Below are 23,969 nucleotides of genomic sequence, written 5' to 3'. Positions count from 1 at the left end.
CACTGACATGTATCAGCTCACTGATATCTGACTGATACGATCGTGTGGTTGCAGTTCTGTTGACACTGGTACATTTTCTTTTGCCGATGGTTATCACTGTCACATACTTTGCCTTGTTCTCAGTCACTGCAGCTCAAGAAGCTGCATTTTCATAAGACACACAGCGTTATTTGTCCTGTTTCTGAGATTTTGAGCTTCTTCGCAGAGATATACATCCATGTCAAATTATTATTTACACATGCTTATAGAAACCATCTCCTCTAAATTCCACATTATGAGGTTTAAACTCAACATAAAGGTGAATATAGACAGGTCAGTGCTGTTTGACTGAAGAGAATAAAAAGAGGAAGGGCATCTGGTGTCAAATCTAGTAGCTGCCTCCCTCCTGAGATGTTGGCGAGCAACACCGGTTGGCGTTTAAAAGCAGTTGAAATACTAAAGAGCAATACGCAGCCAGGAGCTATTTGTGGGTCAAAAATCTTGTCAGGCAGAGGTCAAAGGAAATTGGCTGGAGTCATTCAGGCTAAGGAGAAGGCCGCAAGTACATGAATAAAAGTGCAGCAAAACAGCGAGGTGCAGGAGGACACGTCAGTGCCACATCTTGTTGAATCTTGAAAATGTGTGGGCTGCAGCACCAAATGACCCTACAAGGCTCCACTGCTGTCAGCTAATAAGAAGGAAATGAGGCTGCAGAGGGCAAATGTTCACCAAACCTAGATGACTGAATATTAGAAAGCCTTTACCATGTTAAAAACCTTGGATTTCTATTGCACTGTGTCTATGTAAGGTGAGAATTTGTTGTAAATTATGTCCTGGATCTGTGTGGAGGGACCAATTCTGTGAGTATAGAGTCTTCTTGGCAAACATTGGGTCCATTTATGCCAACTGAGCATCATTTAAATGCAACACCAGCCTCAGCTACTGACCAGGAGCGTCTCTTCATGGCCACAGTCTACCCTTTTTCAAAAGGATACTTCTAGCAGGATAATGGACTGTGTTACAAAGCACTCATTATTTCTAGAAGCTTCCAAGAAAATGACAATGATCTCAGTCTTCTCCGGTGGCCTTCACACCCCCCCCAGAGTTCAGCCCAACAGAGCACCTTTGAGATGAGCTGCAAACAGGAAGTTTGCAACACAAATGAATTGAAAAAAACCAAATTCCGAACAAAACTACTTCTGAATTCATGCCAGGGAAGTTAATTTTTCGTAAAAGCCAAGAGAATACAGTGGCTAATGCTGAATGCTCTTGGTTGTCCTATGAAATTGAAAAAAAGACAATTATTGTGCCTTCTACGAAGCAAATGGAGGATTATTTGTGTGTGGTTGGTCTTGTTACACAGGCTGTTTTTGATGAGGAATGGAAATCATTCATATTGCTCGTTTTTTTGTTTGTTTTTTTTGTATATTTTAACTGAAGTCCAAACCCCAGAGATAAAGAAATTACAATACATGAACAAAAAAAGCTGCAGATGTTTGAAAGTTTTCAGCCTTGGAGGTTTGGCAAGTGTTTATTTTAAACTCTCTTTAAATGTGTGTATTCTTTTTATTTCGATGAATAAGTCACAAAAAGGAAGGGGTTGTGTATTTGGATCAAATGTGCTGGTAAATCATCAATGTCCTTTTGCGTGTTATTCGACCAGTAATACGGCCCTTTAAAAGTCTTGGTAAGGTGAAAGGTAAGGTGATAAAGTGTTTATTAATATCATTATGTGTTTATAAAACATGTGTATATATTTTACAAAAAATAATCATAAACATGTGTAATTTTTTTTTATCAGACACGTGTTAACAGTTTGTAGATGCTTGAAGGTACACTTTATAGTTTTGGGCGAGACATTTTAAAAGAAGAGAAAAATCCTCACTGATTGAGTTTAATGACTGAATTAACTGAATAAACAAACTGTCCATCAAGGAATATACAATTGATGCTCCCTTCTAAATCACTTATAATAACCTTTTTAGATGCAAACAGTGTCCTGGGGACCTTATCCTAATGAAGGATTGCTTGTTGAAATGTAAATATACTGAACAACTGCTTCTGAGATTGTATTATTACCTTTCTGTGTTAAAATTTGTCTTCTGAAACTATGTAGTGCACCTTTAAGAGCTTTAATAAAAGACTTACGAGTTTCTTATAATTGTTTATAACATTACAATATATTTATTGAATTTACCAACTTATCTTATCTATCCAACACTTTTTTATTGGTTTATTGGGATAATACATACATTAACAGGCATTGTCTTATCTTTTGGACCTACTGGATCTAAAGTAGACCATGTCTTATTATGCACACTTAAATGTGCTTTATCATGGATAGCCAATATATCATTTACATTTCAGGCCTAGTTTAGGTTAGGCTTTAGGTGTAAGTAATGTGAGAAATTACATAGACTTCCTGTTAATGGTAAGGACAGGAGGAGGAAGGGAGAATATCACATTGCTTAAGGTGTAAAAAAGAGCCACCGGTGGGGACACATCCCCCACATGATAATATGCATCCCTATAGATAAGACGACACTTACTGTCCCATCTGCTACATCAAGGAGTCACTGTCCTGGGAAGACAGGATACACCCAAACATCAAAGAATCATTGTAATGTAAAGAAAATGTTTTCATGACTGTTTGTAAATGAAGGTAACCCCCTCCTGTTTCTGTACTTAAGGGGTAACAACTTAGAGTTTGGCAGAGAATGCTTTTGCCTTCTCTCCACGCTGCGTGCATTAAACGAGATTTGATTCATACGCTGAAGTCTGAGATTCTTCGGAGACTTAGCAACTCTCTACCTCACAAAGGAGAATTTCCACTACAGTAACCCATTACATTTGATTAATATGTTGTTGAGGATTGCTATTGCTCAAAGAAGTGATCACCTGGGAGCAGGTTCAAGTAGAATGGAGAGCTTTGTGAAGCCTCCGGTCCTTGTTCTGGTCAAGTGATTCAGACCTGGAACATGGCAATTAAACTCAGGTTATTTTAGCTGAAGGTTTGTGAGAGTATTTATTTGCGATCAGACAAGAGCCCATTGAGAACCTGTGTTTTTAATGATATTGTAACTGCCGCTGCTCAGTAAACCACAACCACACTTGAACCTTTGAATGTAATGTCATCAGACCCTTTATTCGTGACCATGGCAGACATCAAGCAGCTGCAGTGATGTTTCCTGACTGGATATCACACTTTTCCATTTTTTCTCATCCATTTTCAGTGAAGGTCAACACAGAACATCAGTCTGAGTAGTTTCAGACACCTTGTTCCTGTTGGGCGACTCAGATTTTCCTCGGTTCACCTGACGTGTTTCTCTCAGCGTGCGTGTGAGAATGTGTGTGTCCATGAATGCTTGTGTAAAGATGCGGTTGTGCATACTATTGAGGAAGAGGGTGAGCTCAGGGCTTCTGCAGCAGACATACAGTAAGTAGCCAGTTTTTTTTCTGCCTGGCAGGGCAGGCAGACAAAGAGGAGGGATGATGGGGAGCAGCGCGTGGGTCTGCCAGGGCTGCTGATGCACATCTAAGGATGACCTTGGAGGTCCGAGGATGAAGGCAGGATGAAAAATCAGAGGACATCAAGAGGAAGGAGACAGAAACCTGCCTGTCATATGTCACCGTGCTGATAAGTGGTGCGGGTCATGCAAAGTGTACTTTCATGTTGTCACAAGCTGCAATACTGCAATACCATTGTGTGAGAAAGATAGAAGGCTGATTTCAGTGGGGTTTTTTTCTACATTTCTGACCTTTTTGACCAATTTTTTTGACACTAAGGGAAAGAGTGAGTCATGTTATTATAAATGAAGTGGATTTTAGAACACTTACAACCACTTTCTACCCACTTTCAAACATAAAATGTTGCTGCATGGTAGCAAAATTGAATTTCAGAGGTGAATATCACTGAGGTTACACCACCAACTGTGTGGCTCACTGGATACCATTGGATGGATTGTTTTTATATTTTGTACGGACATTCATGACATTGGTGATCGCCTGACTTTACCTATAGCATAACCATGAGGTTGACCTTTGTTAGTTAAATGTCTACTGGAATGGAGTGGATCATTGTAACACACATTGTAGTTTAGCGACCAAGTGTTTCCAAGTACCAAGTCAGAGCATTTAACATTATCAACCTTTGTTTTTGACCACTTGTTAATCTATTACATCAATATCAAGCTGAAACCTTGTTTTTACTTTGGTAATCATACGGTCTTACTTAATAGTCACCTCTTTATCGTTTGACTCCTACTGTGTTATTCCTGAGCTGTAATATAGAGTGCTGCCATGTTTTCTTCAGTGGGTTTGGGCCAATTGTTCAGCTGCAGAGCCAAATGATTTCCATTTTCACCTCTCTACTTCCTGTCCAGCCTGATCACATGAAGAGAAGTGAAAATGTTTCACCTCTTTAAGCAGATGTGGAAACATTTTGTTAATTACTGTTTTTTAATGTTTCATTTGAAAATGCAAAATATGATTTACACTGTACGACTCAACTGATTTCCCCACTTTGCAATTTGGTCCTTTGTGGCCTGGCAAGAAGAGTCTGAGGAGTTGTTGATATTGACAAGTGCTTCACTATAATATTCTAAAATGTGGGATGTGGCCAACACTGATACACATCATCTTTGATCAGAACAGCTGATTTCAGGTGCACTGGGCAGACCTGAATGAGCACAATATAAATCACAGCAAACAGTTTCAGCTTCCATAACCACTACCCCTTCCAGTGGATACATAAATTGTTGCAAATGGTTTCCACACATGATGCTTATGACAATATGAGGCAGAGCTATGTTCGCTACACCATTCAAGCTGGATTTCATTTGAGCCCAGAACCCAGGAGAGACCTGGCACAGATCTGTTACGAGCTAAACCGAGATGGTGAACATGGTGATCATCATACCGCTTTACTGCAACATGTCCACATTGTCGCACAGTTGTGCCTATAACCTCACACAGCTGCTGTAGTCTTATTTTTACTTGAAGGACAATCCTAATGAGAAACTAAGAACATAATTTATTACCTCATGAAAATCTAAAACTTGAATGGTGCCCACTGTATATGAAATTGAGAATTCAGTCAGTGGTGAAAGTAAATGCACAACTGCAACAACCTCAACTGTCAACTTGAGAGCAAAGCTCTTAGTGATTTGATCTCATAAAATATGATTCTTATTTGATTTTTTATTACATTAAATCATTGTAGGAAAGCTTTTGCACTATTTTAAGACCCAGCTAAGCCTGCAGTACAGAAACTGTGTCCAGCCAATATAACCTTGAAAGACAGTGAGTAAGAGCTGGAGAGACAAGGCGTAGACAGGCAGTAAGACAAGGGTCAGTGTCGAACCGGCCATAAGAGAGTAAGTTGTCTAAATGAAATGTTCAGCATCTGCGCTTATTGATAGAGCAGACTTTTGGTGGATGGACTGTGTGTTGAACACCGGGCTGATTGTTAAAACAGTTTACACAATGATGTGTGCTTGCCCTTTTCATGGTTCATTAACACAATGAGATGTCCTTCCACATGCAAGCAGCAGCTCATTAAGCCAGCCATTAAATCATTCACGGTGCGAGAAAAATGATTGAAAAATGTGCCGTTGAAGATAATGACAACTTACTGTGGTTAAAAAGCTGTGCTTAAAAAAAACACCAACACCTGGACTGGAAATGATAAAGAAAATGCAAGGTTTCTATTATCTTTCAATGAAAATGTCATTATGTTTACTGTGGCAAATCAAAAAGCAATTGCGTCTTATTTTCATCCGAGCAGGTTTTGAGTCAGAGAAGGCAGCGGCGTTAAGAGCGCGCGCACACACACACACACACACACACACACGGTGTGTTTTTCATCTGAAGCTGAATCCAATCTGAGCTGTGACCATATGTTAATACATGGCAGATATTAATCTGTATGCTTTCATCTGTCTGCTTTGTAGGGAGGAACACATTTTCTTAACCGTAAACAGGCAGAGACAAAATCTTTACTTTTTTTCTGTGTACTTGAACAAGGTTAACAACAAAGAGAAAAAGCTCTGGAGTATTTGAAAAGTAAAAGGTAAGTCTTTTCATACGGTATGTCTTATCTACAATCTCTGATAGTGCTGATTTGTGCTTCGTCTGCTCAGTTTATCATTATTTATTGAACAATGTAGATCCAGACTATCAGGGCTCTTATGGCCTTAATGTGATCTGGCAGAAACATGCATTAAGATGACATATTAATCCATATCTGAATGCAGTTTTGCACCATTTTAGATTTCTGTGAATATAAATCCTCAGATGTTTTACATGTTCAACCATATCAGCAGGCGCAGCTTCACAGTATTTTTGTTTTTGCTCACCTTTCCTTCCCCATTTCAGCCAGACAAAAACAACTACTTCGATAAGTCACTCACATCTATCACTTCTAATGAAGTGAAAGCAGGCGGAGTTGAAGAAAAGGTGCATGATTATCCATACGAGTTAGATAAGCCCACAGCAAACGGGGGAGGCATTCATGATGAGTCACAAGAGACTGATTACATAAACTAATCCCACTGTGGAGCTAAAACCTTGAACGATCTGTGGATGAGTAGGAGGTAGTGGGGTTAATATGTTGTTTAAGGTAGTTTAGTATCTAGGGCATGTCAAGGTAACCAAAATTCAACTGAGAAAGCAAAAATAACACAGGCAGCAGAGGATGTGACACAAACAATCTAGCATAGGTCTGAAGTTACCAAGGAAACATAGACAAGGTTCATTCATAGATTCGAACTGATGAATGAACATCGAGTAAGACATTTATTAAATTTTTCAGATAACACTATGGATTTGAGCTCACTTTTCTTGCTCTGTATTTCCAATATATAGTTGTGAGGGGTTGAAGCTTTCAGGGATGAAACCATCCTGCTTGCTTTAAGATATTTTTTTTAGTTTTCCTCAGTGTCCAACTGATACTCCTGGACTAAGAGCAACCAATCTTGGATCCGATTCAGATATCTCCACCACTGGTTAAGCAGTGAAAGTTACACAGAAACAGCTGGTGGTGTTATGAGAAATAGTGTGCATGTTTGCCCAATGTGACTCCTGGACTGTGAGGTCTAGAATTAAATATCTTCCTGCAGGTTTTTCAGCTCAAGATAAATCCAGTGGGTATAAAGGTTTAATTTGTGAGTGCTGAGAAACTGTTTGGCTGCAGTGTTAAAATGAAACTGACTCGAACATATTTCCTTAATAATAGATACTACAACAACGTCCATAGTTATCAATATTGAATGAATTGATATATAGGCATATAAGTTTCAGAAAACTGGCTAATCAATACAGATAATAATACAATAATACAGATGAATATATTATAACTGTTATGTGTTAATGAGTGTTATATATGTACATACAATAAAGACAATCAATAAGTCAATATATCTATAGAGGATACAAAATAATTAATTAAAGCTGCAGTCTGGAGTTTTGAGAACAAAGTGGACTTAGCTAGAACATTTGAATGATCCCAGGTCCCTCCTTCTTCCTCGCTGCCTTCAAAGCCCCTCCCACAGAGGAGCCTGCCGTGCACGAGCAGGCTTGTAATCACGGTAACAGTGGACGCCAGATAACTAAGACGGCACATTCAAAATAACAACAACAACATAAGCCCTGATTGTTTTATTTCTGACCAACGCAACTAAACTATAATGACGAGGGCCTCATGCAGATCACAGTATATATCCCGAGTAACAAACACCATTCCTCACATCGCTCCTCACTTTTGCTAACCAGTAGCCATAAACACAAGGCTAAACCGGAGTTAGCATACAAGCTAACAAGCTAGATTTAGCAACAAGCTACGTAGCTCGACTGCAACATCGTATGGCCATATGCGCTATTGCGAGTATTACTGCCACCATAACCTTGTGGTTAAAACAAAGAATGAAACATATATAGAGCAGCGTTCCTTACTTGCAGAAAAGCAGCTAACTCTGTGTCGCTAAAGTCCTTACTAATCCCGCAGCTCCCTCCCCACTCTTATAACTGTCCGTGTTTTCTCTCTGGCTCAGTCCAATTCTACTGCTTTTCTTCGTAAGTCTCCTTATTTCTTGTCTTTGACATGGGCATTGGTGGGGCGTTCTTAAGGGGGGTACACACATAACGATAATCAGGCTGATTTCGCTCTGATTTTACCCCTTCCTGACCACGGAAGATTATCTTCTGTCTTGTAAGATTATCCTATACAATTATCCTGTGGTCTGTGGTGTGTTAAGAGTCAATTTGTCCAGATAATTTGCTCGTGCTCCTGGAACACTGAAGTGGACGTAAATAAAAACAGAGGCGAAATCTAACTTTTCCTATGGGGGTGTTTGAATTAGCAATTTTAATGTTTTTAATGGGTTTAGCATTGCCACTAACATTAACTGTTATGCGCTACCGCTGACCATCATACTGGTGGTTAATGCAAGTATTGTGTGTTGTCAGAAAAGCTCACATTCCCTCTTTCATGTCTTCCATGTCTTCCATGTTTTAAAACATTTATTTACTCTTTTTTTAATATACAGTCTATGCTCTTTTCCTTTTATGAAGAGCCCGGTGACGCTGGGGTTGTTGCCATTGGTCACTGTAGATCACATTTGATCACGTGATATTTCTGGCTCGGAGGACGAGGTTCTCGATCGACCATGAGACAGATAATCTTTATGTGTGTGGTGTCCTGTGCTGAGAATATCGGAGCACACCACACACAGTACGATCAAAGCTGATTTTTTAATCTGCATGTGTGGGGGCTCTACAGATAAAAAATCTCATAAGATTCATAAAATCCTTATGTGTGTACCCCCCTCTGGGCTCTGTTGTTGTTGTCTGTTCTCTGCCATTGTGTACAGTTTGGGCATGAACGTATCTGACCAGGTAAGGGCAGACACTGCACCTGCATGGGGGAGGGGCACTGCCCAGAATGCATTGTGCTAGGGAGGGGGGCTGCCAGCAGCGTATGCACAAGAGTGATTGACATTTCTCAGACACTCACCTTGGCTCTGATTGGTTGTATTCTACTGGGAGAGGCTGAGTGGATTTTTACACAGCTGACCTGTATCTTATTCTACTGTCAGATCATAATGACAGTTTTAAAAAAAATAGTTACAGACTACAGCTTTAATATATTTGTACGTAAGATAAACCTAATTGGTAATAATAAATTCCAGAAGAATATAAGTGTGAATGCCATTTAGCAAACACACACTTCACACTAATTATGTAAATAAGAGATTAGAACTGCTAGGTGTGTGTGTGTAGGCATATGTGTGTACGTATATATTTACTGTAAGGACATGTGCAAATAAGAAGTAAATGTTTTCTTACAGATTAAAATCTAATTAGAGAATTTCCTTTCTGCTCTTTTCAGTTTCATGGTGTTATTCTTAACTTATTTCTGAAAGCATTCACACCTTTCTTTTACTAGTACATGTCAGAAATAAAAAAATACATCAATCAATCAGTTGTGGAGTGTTATCATTTGTAATGATGCAACCTGCTACATAATTTGAAACTTGGCTTCCCATATCTATGAACAGCAACATTCGAGTACAAATAAGCGTTTGGTTTTGACGCAATAAGTCAGGAAGAATTTATCCTGTAATCCAAATTTATGGATCAATCATTTCAATTAGGTCACCCATTTACTTTCAAGCCAAGCAGCTTTCTTCTACTGCAGGAAGAGGACCAGGAGCCCTTTGGGGAAATTGCCTGAGTTGTGCTGAGTCTCGCCTAAGATGGACCATAATGTTATGGTGGGACATGGGACATCGGATGAAAGGTAGCTTCCTCTTCCTGTTCTAGATTCGTTTCATCATCCTGATTCAAGCTAGTAGTAGATGCGGAAAAAACTTGTAGTAGATCCACAATGACAAGAAGCTGTCCAACAGCCTGGTAAACAGCTCAGACACAGATCCTGCAATTCCTTGCCTCATTGGGCTTCCCCACAAGAGGAAGCTGCTGGAGTGGTGAGTTGTGTTTACTTTACAATAGAAATCTGCATGATGAAAAACATCATTCACACCTATAGTTGATGAGACAGCCACTTTTAAATAAATGCTGAATTAAGATTTTATTCTTGTTATCAGATCATTTGCTCCATAAGCTCTGATGGCAGATGGTGTCTTTTTCTGGCAATCTCTGGCAGCCACCTCATCTGTCTGCTGATGACAGGAGCCATTTTACTAATGCACTCATGACTGCTTTGTGTTTCAGTCAGTGTCCTTGAGGCTCACCTCGACTGTCTCAAGCTGCAGTGGAAGGCAATGGACATGTGCCGGAATCCACAATAGAGCGTGAGGAGTGTCTGCTTCTTTAATTTCACGTATTTGCTTATATAACACCAGCTGAATATCTGAAGCAGAGTAGAGCAAACTGTATGTATTCATGGTGATTGTTGTGGATGTCACCTTTCTTGGCTTTCTCGGTTCCTGCAGCTGCCCCATCTCCAGTCTGTTATGTGGACTTCCGAATAGCTCAACCCCTTCAGTTCCATTTATTCTCTCTCCATTTGCATCCACCCAGCTACGTTTTTCCCCTCCGGATGGCCTCACGGTGTCATTACTGTAGAACCTCTTGTCATTCAGCTTGATGGCTAGCATGTAGATGATGAGACTGATGGTAGCCCCCTTCATGAACCTTTATCCACTCTCCACGGTTATCTAATTAAAAGACTAAAGCCTATGCATGTTAGTCACTTGTGAGGTCAACTTTAAGAGCAGCTTTTAGAGGTTTTCTCTACAAGTCGGAATTTCTGATGGAGTCTCTCAGTGCGCTGTGGACCTTGTACACTGCAAACCGTTGTAAGGATCCACAAGTGCTTCACTGAGTATTTATGGTTGTTCATACATAGTAAAGCTGAGAAATACAGTTGAAATCAACATCATGACAACAAGATTTTTCTTTTTTTTGCCGTGTTAGTTTGTGGTGCTATTGCACTGTATTGCGCCATAAACAAGGTGTCTACAGGTACCAGACGTTTTCATTTTTAACAAAATGTTTCAAGCACTTTAAGGGAAGTACAACTGTAGTTTATATTTGTTCCAATGCAGAGGTAGATTTATGGAGGAACATGGTTATTAGACATTTACCAGGTATTAACAGGTAAGGGCAAGTGTAAAGTAAGGAAACAGTTTTAGGTTCAGTGGTAAGATTAAATCAACACTATGTAACTTTTAAAGCATTCTGGAGAAAGACAGTTGATTGTTGAGGGTCCTGTCTCGATTGCCAGATACCAGTGGTTTGGTTTAATGGTTTGGTTCCAACTCCAAAGACCCGATTTGTTATTCGACTTTGATTGCTATCTAATGATCTGGACATGAGACTGGTGTACCCTGCCACTTGTCCAATGTTGACTTGGATTGACCTAAAGCAAAACTCCAGCCAAAATGCAACCTAGAGTCTTTTTGTTAATGTACTTAAGTCAAACATTCATTTAAAAGCATAGTTACAATGAAAGCGCCACTTTTAAGTTTGACAATATTTTCATTTTTGGTCAAAATAATTTTCAGTGGGAGTGCTAGGGGAAATTACTATGTTAGCATCGCTATTTTTAAAACACTAAGAAGGCTCAACACAACATGAAACTTTGCTCGTAGTACCACCAGGGTCTCTACACATGAACTCAAGCATTGAGAACACTGTTTGTGTACACAGAATTTACTTTAAAAAAGTTTGGGAACAACTCACATTAGCAGCTGCTTGTTCCACTAGCTGGTGTCCTGCCAGTCGAGAAGTTTCCATCTCTGAATGCAACATTAACATAGAGGACAGTTAAGGAGGAACCCTACTGTCTTCCAGCAACAACTACCCACTCAAGAGCTCACGTGACTTTTGATTTTAGTATTGTTTCTTATGTGAGGCTCCTTGTTCAACTTCAAGGTCAATATAATTTTTCACTAACAACAAAACAAAAAATTATCTGTGCATTTATATAGAACTAAGCTTTAAGAGCCTTCCACCTAGGTTGCATTTTGGCGAGAGTTTAACTTTAAGCCCCCCATGACCCTGTAAAGTGTTACAGATGATGAACAGAAAGAGACCCAATCAACTATCTTCCTGCAAAAAAGTTACATAGATTTGCAACAGAAATGTTGGCTTCCACATGGAAGACCTTGAGCCGCCCACAGTCGCCCACAGCTGTGTGTATCAGAAAACTATTTTCACCAGTAAAGCAAAAAAATTACTTTACTGCTTTAAAAAAAAAAATAGGCTCCATCTTGGTATGAATGTATTTCATAAAAGTCACATACTTCCAGGGAAATATATAATTTTTGACACTATTACAATAATATAGCTTGAGTTAGTAGTAACTTTGCAGATTAAGATATTGCATTCAAATTATATGATGAATGTATTGAGTTATCTACCCACTATACTGTAAAGTGTGTTATGTACTTAAAATTAGCTACATTTCAACCAACTACAACACCAAAATGCTTTTGTGCACATTAATGCATCAATAAAAACACTTTTCAATTCAGGACTTGTACTAGTATTGCAGGAGTATTTGCACAGTGCAGTATTGCTACTTTTTCTTCAGTAAAGGATCAAAATACTTCTTCTACCACAGTCTAATCCACACTGTACTCGGGTTCATCTCCTCAAGCTTTGTACAGTGACAGCTCTGTCTTCCTGTAGCTGCTGCTTTGGGCCTTTGGTGTTGTCTCCAATCCCCTGCTGAGATGTGCTTGTGTATTTACACGCAAGTCTCCTCAGCTTCAAGTCTTTGATGTTTGACAGGAATTTCCATGTTGGACGGTAGTTGGATTGTACTATTCCCCTGTGAGTGTCTTTCATGATCAATATTGCCCTGCCTCGTGTTAGACTAGTCAGGGTGGGAGTCGGCTGTTTGTAACTGGTTCCTTTGAGCTGCTTGGCATTAATGCAGCACTATTAGTTTCTTCAGCTGGTAGGTGTGGATCATTTCAGGACCCATTTGTTTTTTGTAGTAGTGACTGCTTCCTGCTCTGGAACATTGCAATGGTCTTGTTTTCAGTTGATAAGTCACTGAGCTTTGGTGTTACTAAACCAAAATTGTATTTCGACATTAGCTGCTAAATCTTTAAAGGACTGGTTCCAACAAAAATGAGAATACAGTCATATCATACTCACATCCATGTCGATACACAGTCAGGTAAGGTTTCGTAGTCCAGAACACATTTCTGGAGCCTTGTAGTAGACATGTTTTAAAATGTAAAGGGATCCATACAGCTCATCAGGCAGAATATAAGTGTCAAGAAATAATATGTTATTCACACTGATGACATGCAGTCCATCTTATGCATCCAGTAGAGACGTGGTGTGAGCTAACACTTTTAGCTTGGAAGCTAATGTGAGGATTTCAGTTTAAATACGGTGTAAATATGGTCTTTTCAAATCAATTTGATTGAGCCAGACGAGCTGTCTGCAGAAATGTATTGCTTTAAATGTTTTAAAACTGGTCCCCCTTTACCTCAGGTGTTGAGGAGAATGCTGCGGCGCTGTTTTGCTGTGAAGCTGCAGAAATGTTTTGTGGGATACGAAACTTCACCTGACTTTCCACCTGCATGGAATGGAGTAGATAAAGACAGAATTTTCCTTTTTCTGGTGAACTTATCCGTTAATTATATAATATTCCCCAGCAGCTGCAGCAGCCGTTTAAGCTCGAGCAGCTCCTCAATATCAATGAAATTACATTCAATACAACCTGACCTTCTATTTGCTATCAAGGTAAAATGGTTAGGGATCATCATTGTTGATGATGATGTATTACTGAAATATTAATATTAATTAACAGTGGGAGGCCACTCTGAGTATGGTTCCCTGCATGAATACCAAATGAGGAGAAAAATAATGAATGTGCAGTAAATAGTTAGTCATTTTGTTGTTTTCACTTGAGATTTTTCAATTTTTTTATTCCAATTAGATGTCGATAAATGCAAACTGAGCAAATAATACAATCAAGGTTTTTCAGTCAAGTAGCTGTATCATCCTACCCAAATTAACCTCCATCTAGTTAGAGCTGCTAACTGTATTTCATTCTTTCCATTAAACTGCACTATTTGAAAAAGTATCTTAGCGAGATAGTCTGTGATTAATCGCTTTGTAAATTTGGAAGGCTAATTTAATCGAGTGATAAACAGACAACATAGGAGTCCACCCAGGAAGGCTCACCGGTCAAAAGGCTTATGAGACACACCGCTGCAAATAATTTTGATCCCATTATTACTGACATGGAGGAGGGCAGGAGTCACAGCAGGTGACCTAATTTGATCTCACACTGTAATGAGGATAAAGATCCCTCTAATAGGCACGGCAAAGTATTACAGGGCCTGTTAGGGAAAATTCAAAATGGCTCCCAGTGGTAGGCCTATTACTATGTCCAACAAAGTGGCCTTGATGTATTTTCTTACCACTCAGATCTCACGTTTAGACCAGGAACATATAAAACATTGCACCTTATGACAGAAAATTGGTTTGTATGCACACAAACCCCCCCACCCCAATGGATGAGTTCTACATGCATCAGCCAGATACAGCTGGAACCTCACACAAAATCAAATTCTCTCCTGCTGCGATGCTACTAATTAATAAGAGTCGTGGCAAAAGAGCTTCTCCCCTTCCCCTCATTGTGCTTACTTGCAAGGAATCGATCTGTGTCTCCCCTGTTGCCTCAGTGTCTGACAGATGTCTTTTTGCAGCACAACGCTCACACTGCAAGCAGTCACAGTGTCGGCATCTGAGCCACAGCAAGCCAGATAAGGGGCACACGGCTGCCTGTTGGGGTTGGAGCCTGAAAAACCCTCTGTGTTGTTCAACACTGCAGGCTCTGTTGACAGGTCACAGAAATCCAAGAAGAAAGCTTGAAGAAAACCTTTGTTTTCTCCTCATAATAGGTATGTGTACATGTTGTAACCAGGCAATTTATGTTTGTTTGTTTATCTTAGGAATTGCAATGTCAGTCTGTCGATCCAGACTAAAATATGTCAACAGTTCATTAGATAGATTGCAGAGGAATTTTGAACAAATATTAATGGCGCCCAGACGGCGAATCCTCAGTTAAATATATAAACAGTTCCCAGATAATGAACCTAATAACTTTGATTATTCCCTGACTTTTCCCCCAGCTTCACCAGTATGTTGATATTTTTATGGGGGGGGGGGAAATCACCATGTAATTCTATACATGCAGTTTTTTTCTTTATGTCCCGGTGACCAATGAAGTTCTGGTTCTCTCCCCATTCATTTAGACAGGGGACTGGTCTTGCTAGCCAAGATGGCTGTCGAGTGGCAAGACTTGCCTAAAAGGAAATGTTGGAAGGTTGAATATTGCAAACCTTATACATGTTTGACACCTACATGGTAGCTCTGTCATTGTGGGCATGTTAGCATTTAGCCTAAATCAGCACTGTCCTGGAGTGCAGCCTCGCAGAGCTGCTGGCATGGCTGTGCTCTTCTTTGTTATCATCTCACAAATGTGTCGGGATTAATAAGCCACTTCAGCTAAAATGGCAAAACTGGATTTATTATATCCAAAGCTGAGCTCGGCAAGGTTTTTATGTGATTAAACCAGGTGTGTAATTATCTCATCAGGCTCAATCATAAAACGGAGAGACAGCAGAGAATTGTCTCATTTCAACAACTTCAGACTCATCGCCTTATTTACAGAGTTATGAATATCAGAGCTTAAAAAAATTATTTAAAAAATACATCCTATTACACAGAGGTTAACCAATTAAACAATACAGTTCCACAGACATGGGTTACATTACAGTAAGTCTTAACGAGTATTCCAATTGTGTCTATTTTAATGAGTTATTGCCACCCTGGTTATTATGCTTCACACGCGCAGCACTGAGGTGCTAGTTCTCATCAGTGTTAAACACTCACTGGATTTAATTAAAGATGACAAATCGGATGTGTGTGTTTGTTGAACTGATCGGCGGCTCTGTCAGAACAGTGAAAACAGGCCACAACGATCTTGGATACATGCTCTTTCTCCGGTGTTGGAGATTGCTGAGTTTGCTGAGTTTTCTTTAGACCGTGTTACCTGATGAGCTGTGAGTAGCATCATGTTGAACAGTGTGAACGGAATCAATCTTGCTCTGTTTTCACCGAGTGCTTTCATTAATTCTTCTGGGTTTAGGCAAGGAACAGAGGAGCCTCATCGTATTTCTACAAAGACATTGACCATCTGCAGTGTAATGCAGGAAATAGAACCCCGCTGCAAGAATCAGAAATCACTGAAATATTTCTGAGGATGCTCACATTGTTGCTTCTTGTCACACACAACGGTAATTCTGCTTAATGAGGATAATCCCTTAAATAAGGCTTGTGTTGCCAGTATTGAGCTTCTCTCGTTTTATTTCCTTATCATCCCGATCCATCGTCAGCATGTTCTGCCGATAAACATCGAGGACACAAAGGGAGAGGGATTATGGATAATTGAAGAGAAAGAAATCAAATTAAATCATGCATGGTGTTTAAGTAGCTGGCAGTGAGATTTCAACATCACCGGATTTACTTTGAAAGACTGGCAGGCTTGTCACAAGATGGCAGCAGGAAACATATCAGGCAGTCTTATAACTTCTATATAAGGTAAGATTTAAAGACTCAGACTTTACTGTACCATCACTGTGACAATCACCAGAATACGGACGGCAACATCACACGTCCGTATCAGATTGTTTTCCAACACTCTTTCTGTGATTCAACTCATGTTGCTCTACAATTCCCAATCACTGTAGCGTTGTTTAAATTCCTGTTGTGATCCATTTCTTGACCATGTTTTAGGTGAGGTGCTCTTTGGGTTTTGTCTCACCTTCATGGATTTTTCACCCGATCCAGCAGTTGCATTCGTTTCTGGTTCTGTATTTGTATTCAATATTGCATTTCTGTCTCTTTGCGGCTTTCTGTTTTGAAGTTTTGCACACAGACCCGAATAAAACAGTGTTCATTCATAGTGCATCACCACTACTGTGATTTGGCCTCATGGTAGCCAATCTATCAACTCTGCTGCTGCAGCGAGATGTTGTAATTCTGAAGAACTCTCAGCTGTGTGTCAACAAATAAAACTAAATTAATTACATCTTCCATCCATAAAGAAGAAGATAATGTATTGGCTTTCAGAGCGAAAAGCTCAGAACAGCTGATGCAGATTTATACTACTCGCTTGTCTGATCTGAACAAGCGTGAAGATCACAGCAAGCCCTCTCCCAGCATTCTGATCTGTGTGCTGTAGCAAATCAATCTATGTATTTAGCATATGAAGTCAACAGGCATCTTCTAGTGACGTCAGCCGATGCTTTAATCATAAAACGAGTTGGCAACTCTGCTGACAGTGCCTCCTGAGAAATGTTGACGGTTCTCAGTCATCCAGGTCATGGTAATTCATTTCATGGTAATTTAAGTCAACCGGACTTGTTTCAGTTTCTTGAGGACGTTTCACTTCTAATCTAAGAGGCTTCTTCAGTTCTAACTAACTAGAGGGGAGCTGCAGGCTTTTAATCTCTGTGTAAGTGTGTACTTAAAGAGTTGTTAAGGACATGTGTGAGCTTTGAGTTTCAGAGTGGGTTGCCAGGGTTAGGTGGGGCTCACCTAGCCCTGGCAACCCACATGAAGGCCAGTTGAGCAAGTGGCCCTGACGACTCTGAAACTCACTTTAAATTTGTCCAAGCTGCCACACTCCACAAAAGTGGAGTGAAAAGTAGTCCGTCTTTCAGAGGGGCCAACAGGTTAATGTTTAATTTTATCTACTATTCTCAAATTGTGGTACGTGTGCCACGGGTCGAATGCGAAGGAATCCAAAAATATTTTCAAAAATTGAACACAAGTTAATTTAAACACACATAATACTGTAAAAAATACTACAGAACTTAAAATGTGAATGCTTAAAATGATGAATTTAAAATACATCTTGTCTCATCCTGTAATATTTTTGTTTCAGCTGCTGCATGCTACATAGTCACATTCACACACGTCTAATAATTAAACTATAATGAAAATAAAGTTCACTGAGTTGAAATCAAAGCTTCAGAAACTAACTGAATTGTCAGAACAAATGTTAGCTAAGTATGTTTCTTTAAACTTTGGGTTTGTTTGGGTTAAAATTTGTTCATGCTCTGGTAAGGTTAAGGCACAAATATCACTTGGTTAGGGTTCGGGAAACATCATAGCTTAGAATACCTGTTTTGGTCACCCCAAACATGGCTGGAGATGTCCCCAGGTCTCCTAAAAATTACTCAGTGGTGTCATGGCTAGAAATGCAGACCACTGTCCGCCTCTGTCCCCTGTACCTCCTGATTTAAAAGTAAGTAAATCAACATGTAATGTGAATGTGACATGGCAAATTTTGTACATGGCTCTATCTGTGGTTCGCAGAAATATTGACTCCTTATATTATATCCTGGCAGCTGAACTGCAATGGAAGTTGTGTAACAAATGGGAAATGATCTGGGTTTGAACTTGTCTCTCCAGCTCTCTTTTTTCAACTTCCACACAGCTGGATAATCACTACATGAAGAGGGTGTGAATGTCTGCTCGACGGTTTTGAAAAGTTGGTGAAATGATTGGACACCCCCCCACCCACGCCACCCACCCAACCCACCCACCCAACCCACCCAAATCTAGGGTCAGAAAGGTGTGGGCGGAGGGCCGACAAGCACTCCAACACTGGTAGCCTATGTTCCCCTGAGGGGCCAAGTTATCATCACTTCCTACTCCCAGTTGTGCTGAGCTTGGTGCTTTCGACTGAATATGCTGTACATGTCCACCATTCATATGATAATCCATGCCATGTAACTAGAAGATTATCATGCGGCTCTCTTGACGAATTCTTTAACTCTGTGACAGGTATTGGTGCTTTATTCGACTCCTTTCTGCCATGAATGTATCTGCTCCTTGAAAATGATTGTACAATGTGAATTGTTCGACAAAAGGAATCTATCACCCACGCAACCTGCTATTTGAAATATAACAACCTTGTTTAGTACACACATTTGTATGGGGTAAAATTCTGACTAACGACATCAGTAGAGCAGGTCCTGTGTGAAAGCGCTTGTGACTAATAGCCTCATAGGACTGGTCAAATGAAGGTTTAACACTGTTTATGAGACTGTGTCCTCTGAAAGTATTATATGTTGATGGAGAATGAGTAGGAGGAAAGTGTTTCTTGTTGATCTGTGACCTTTACTCACTCCTACAGGTTGAAGAGGTGTTTTGGACTAACCTCCAAGATTATGCCTGCAGATACTGTAACTCAAAAAAAAACAACATAATTTTATATTCAAGGAAAAAAAATCGAGTGGACTGAGTACACTTTGGTTTTTTATTTTTTAAAGGTATAATCTAACAAAGACTGAAGTCCATAAGCGGTATTTTCCATTGGTATCGTTTGAGGGCTTGTTTTCACTTTGTTCATAAAATCATAATAGATTAGGACTCACAGTGAGAATTTGGTGCTTTATATCATGACAGACTCTTTGAGTAAGAGAGAGAGCAATAAAATATTATGTTTTGAGTGTTACTTGATCACTGGCTTGCAATTCCTACAACTTTATTCAATTGTACTACAACAATACAACCCCCAAAAAACTACATGTAGTAGCAATAAGAGCAAATCTTCAGGGACCGATCAGGGTCCTGGTTCTAGGTTGGGAATCCTTAGTCAGTATTCGTGTGCGGGTCAGGCAGCTGGGGACATGCTTGTCAGAGGTCACAACAGACAGCGGGTCATAAATACGGGAGACAGGCTGATCTGGCCTATGACAAGTAAAGGGCGGCTCCACTGTAATGGGTGATAAATGTCAGCGCCTCCCCACAGCCTCAGATGAGCGATTGTTAAGCGGCTTTCTCAGAGCCTAAAGCCTCGAGACAGACTGACGAGCAGTAAAGGAAACATTTACACGGCGAGAACTGCTTGTTTGGATGACCCCCCCTTTCCTCACTGTCGCCGTAGGCAAAATGAGAGAGGTGATTAATCAGGTTGTTAGCATGTTTGATGGAGAGTAGAGGAGAGAGGGGAGGAGGAACCTATGTGCTGAGAAGGAGGAGAGTGTGAAAGGTAGCAAAACGAACAGGAGAGCCCCTCCGCTGTGATTCATCAAGGGTTACCGATCCCCTGTGGAGCAATATGTTTTAAAGTAATGGGCCATGATTGCAATAATGTCCCCATTGCAACTATTATCTTTAATGACTATTATTATGGCTGTCATAAAATGGAGACTGAAGCAAGTCTTAGTCAAATATATAGTTTTCACTGGTCCAAAACTAGCTAACTTGATTATCAAATTCTGTAGATTTGTAAATATGAATGGGTAAAAAACAGAATTTAACAAAATTATTCATTTTGTCAGTCTTATTTCTTTCTTTGACATGAATTTTGGTTATTATCCTCATTACATTTATTCAATTGAAAACCTGTACTTTCATTTTCCTTCATTAAAACATTTCTATGGTTTGAATAGTTTATTACATTAATTTCTCAGGGATCATTTAAATAAAGACAAACTTAACCTCATATGAAGCGAAGAAACATTGTTATTTAGCTACTAGCTACTATATCTGCACCTCCAGAGCAGTTAGACACAAACATTATGACTTCCTGTAAAATTAACATAAATAAAAGGTACAATACAATCATGAGCATGGCAGTCGAGTGATCAAATGTTATATATTTTTTTCTTTATAACAATGAACCGCTTATTAATCTATTGTAATGTGCTGCTCTATAATAATAAATGGTAAACTGACTATGTGATTATAACAGATGAAACTCTCCAGAAGAACAGATTGAAACCTAAGCAATCTAACATTTCCCTCATTAATTACATATTATTTCAGACACTCACAAAGCATCTGTTATTCATCAGAACGTTTCCTGGATCGCAGAATATGCGTAATTTATATCCGTGATAAGTTCATCACTACCATGGTACTAGAGAATGGTATGTCTTTGTTTGCAGATTATAGCGTAATTAGGGACGACCTAACCTGATTACATTTCTAAGGCAAAACTGTTTATTCTTTATTCAACTAAAAATATTAACGTATTCCTTTTTGTGCTCTCTCTGTCATTCTTTGTCCCAGGAGGTATTGCATGTTTTTTCACTTAATAATCAAACTAACAGAAAGATGAAGAAGGATCAAGGATTGTGTACTGTTTTTCAGTTTTTCTTTAATGTTTTGTTATATATTTTGTTTTTTGTTTTTCTGGCCTGTTGATAAAGGCTGCAGTATATAAATATATATGAGTGTTTGTTGAATGATTTTATATTTGGTATTGTAGCTTGGTAATATTGGTTTTGTGTTTATTGTTTGTGTTAGTTCTAGTAATTTCACATGTCTGTTGATTTAAAAAAATATATACATCAAAATACATACATATATTCATATTGTTTACAGGGTTGGGAGGATGACTTGTATGTCTGTATTGTAATGTTTGTATTACAGATACAGTTACTGATTACCTGTAAAATTACAAAAGTATCACAGTATGAAATTACTTTGCATAATTTTTTTATCAACTCAATACCAAAGATATGCAGATAAAGACTAAATATCATTAAGATGAACTCTATTTAAAGTGTGTCTTCTTGTTAAATATCAAAGTGTGTTCGGTTTCACTCAAGATCAAAATGATGTTGTGGCTAACTCCTGAAATGTTGTCATGTGTTAACAAGCATTTATTTTAAGATTGTAATCCTGTAAGTAATCCCCCTATTTACTGAATGTATCTGTAATCTAATTACATTATTTTTTTTATTTTTATTTTTACCAGAATTCAGTCACCCCTTTGTCGTATACCAATCATGTAATCCCATTGCATGTACTCCGTTATTCCTCATGTCTATACTTGGAAATTTGATTGCAGTTAACATGATTAACTGATGGGTTAAAGTAAAGATATGATTTATGTGGTAATTACACTGCTTCAGTTTATCTGCTCTCCCTGCACCGAGATGATCACCAATACTTTCTTTTTTCAAAGTTTCCTCTCCTAGCCGCGAGCTGTATCGGGTTCACCGTTTGGTTTTGTGCTTTGTGAAAGTTCATTTTCTGCGGTAGTTCTCTCAGTATTCTATCAATCATTAGACTCTTTGTCGGGACGTGATGCTCCTCCTGATATTTCATTTTCATCCAAACATCCGCTATGAAAACACTATTACAAGTGTAATGCAAACACTTCCCACTCAAGTGTCATATTCCTTGCCATTCACCCTCAGGTACTTCGGGCATGACTGCTGGGTAACGATGTCTTCAAAAGGTTAATTGTCCAAAGCAAGCACAAAAAGATGACACTTACATTTGGAGACTCTGGGGACTATCCTCTTATTCTCGCCAGCACCTGAACCACCACAACCGTCCTCATCATCGCAGTCACCGCTGTAGCGTCCCTCTGCGTCTCCACTTCCTGTTTCAATCTGGTCCAGTGACCCCAGTTTAGGAATGGACTTTCCCTGCAACAGCTGGTTGTGAAAGACAGAAAAATACACATATTCCATTTTCAAAAGAAAATTTCCATAATCTTCTACATTATATGTGTATCACATTCACATTCAATATTCACAGCAGTGAACAAGATGCTCTCGTGGCAAGGACAGTACAGAATGAGTTATCAAAAAATGAAGAGAAAAATGGGAAGAAAATGCAAAGAGCTGCTGATTATGCTGCTAATCAGACACTCAGTCCACTGACTAATAAAATACAATGAATCTACAGAATGTCTGCACCAGAAGTTAATTTTTTATTAAAAAATAATAATAATACTAATAATTCTGCCTATATATTTGCTATATCCTGACTTTTTAAAGGACAACTGCTTTCAGTCTATAAAAGATTATTTCTCATTTAGGTTTTTGTTTAAAAAAAATAATAAAGATATAGATATATATTTACATTTACATTCTTAGGCTTGTGAATGTGTGTGTGCCAGTCGACAGTTGTCCTGATCACAACCATCTACAAGCTACACTTAAATGAATTCATCATATGAGCTACAAGACGCTCACCCTTCACAGCTGCAGTGGCCTGCGGGGCAGCTAAACTTTCGGCTGGATTGCTATGCAGCAGAATCTCAATCAAAGACTTTCTGAACTTGATACCAGGGGAAATGCATACGCTAATTGGCTCATTTAAATTCATGGTGCGTCATTGGAAACAAGAGAGACTGCTTTGTGTTGATCAGAAAGGTAGTGTCTATGCTAATTAGTTACTGTTGTGGTTCAGTGCAGGGGAGCAGCAGTGTCAGGGCTGCTGCCATGGCTGAGCTGGGACAGATCTGTGCTGGTAATTATCCTGTGTGGGGTCTCTGCTCCTCAATGGTGACAGGTTAGCAAGGAGATGGAGAGTATTGAGATTTGGGGCAATGTAAGCGCTCCTTCCGTGTGTAATTGGCATGATTTTCTTTCGTTTACCAACGGAAATCTGACCAAACTTTTTATCAGTTATGTGGAGTAATGAGTATTCAGTTTAGGCTGGTCTGGGAGTTAGACTGAATTTGAACTTTGTGCTTCACAGTCCAGGAGGTAGGGCACTGCTCGAGGGCTCAATATGTTTGGAGTTCAAAGCATCTGGAATCTGAAGCCCGTTCACAGAGGAAACAGAGTCATGCTGTAATTAGCTTGCATATGAGACAGTATGTGACCTGAGCTTTCAGATTCTTTACAGTTTGCAAAGAAGGGGAAGGTTAAGATGTAGGTCTAATAACCCTGTGTACAAACAAAGGAAAACACAACAATTATGGAGAGTAGTTCCACCATTTTCAGCCAAGTCTCAAGTCAAAACTTCATTGTCAAGAATTTGTGATGCGTGAGCAGAATCACATGAGACTTTGAAACTTAACATAATCTGACACATTTTCTAATTTCTTATTCAGTTATGGCATAGAAATAATTTTTCTCATCATCACACCCATTTCAACCTACAGATTGTTTGCACACAATTTTGAGAGACAGGAACAATAATTATGAGGTCATAATGATAAAAAAAAAGTACAT

At 39.2% G+C, this 23,969-nt stretch overlaps 1 protein-coding gene across 1 annotated transcript in view; it reads right to left on the bottom strand.

Annotated features, from left to right (window-relative positions):
- Positions 1-23,969, bottom strand: part of gpc5a (glypican 5a) — a 141,280-nt gene that overhangs the window by 33,905 nt on the left and 83,406 nt on the right. Inside the window, exon 8 of the mRNA XM_037095669.1 lies at positions 22,277-22,439. Coding sequence (XP_036951564.1) covers positions 22,277-22,439 — 163 coding nt within the window. The remainder of the gene's footprint in view (positions 1-22,276; positions 22,440-23,969) is intronic.

This window comes from Acanthopagrus latus, chromosome 4 (genome assembly GCF_904848185.1).
Source record: "Acanthopagrus latus isolate v.2019 chromosome 4, fAcaLat1.1, whole genome shotgun sequence".
NCBI lineage: Eukaryota > Metazoa > Chordata > Actinopteri > Spariformes > Sparidae > Acanthopagrus > Acanthopagrus latus.
Note: the sequence above shows the minus strand (reverse complement) of the source record. Positions and strands in the feature narration are given on the sequence as shown.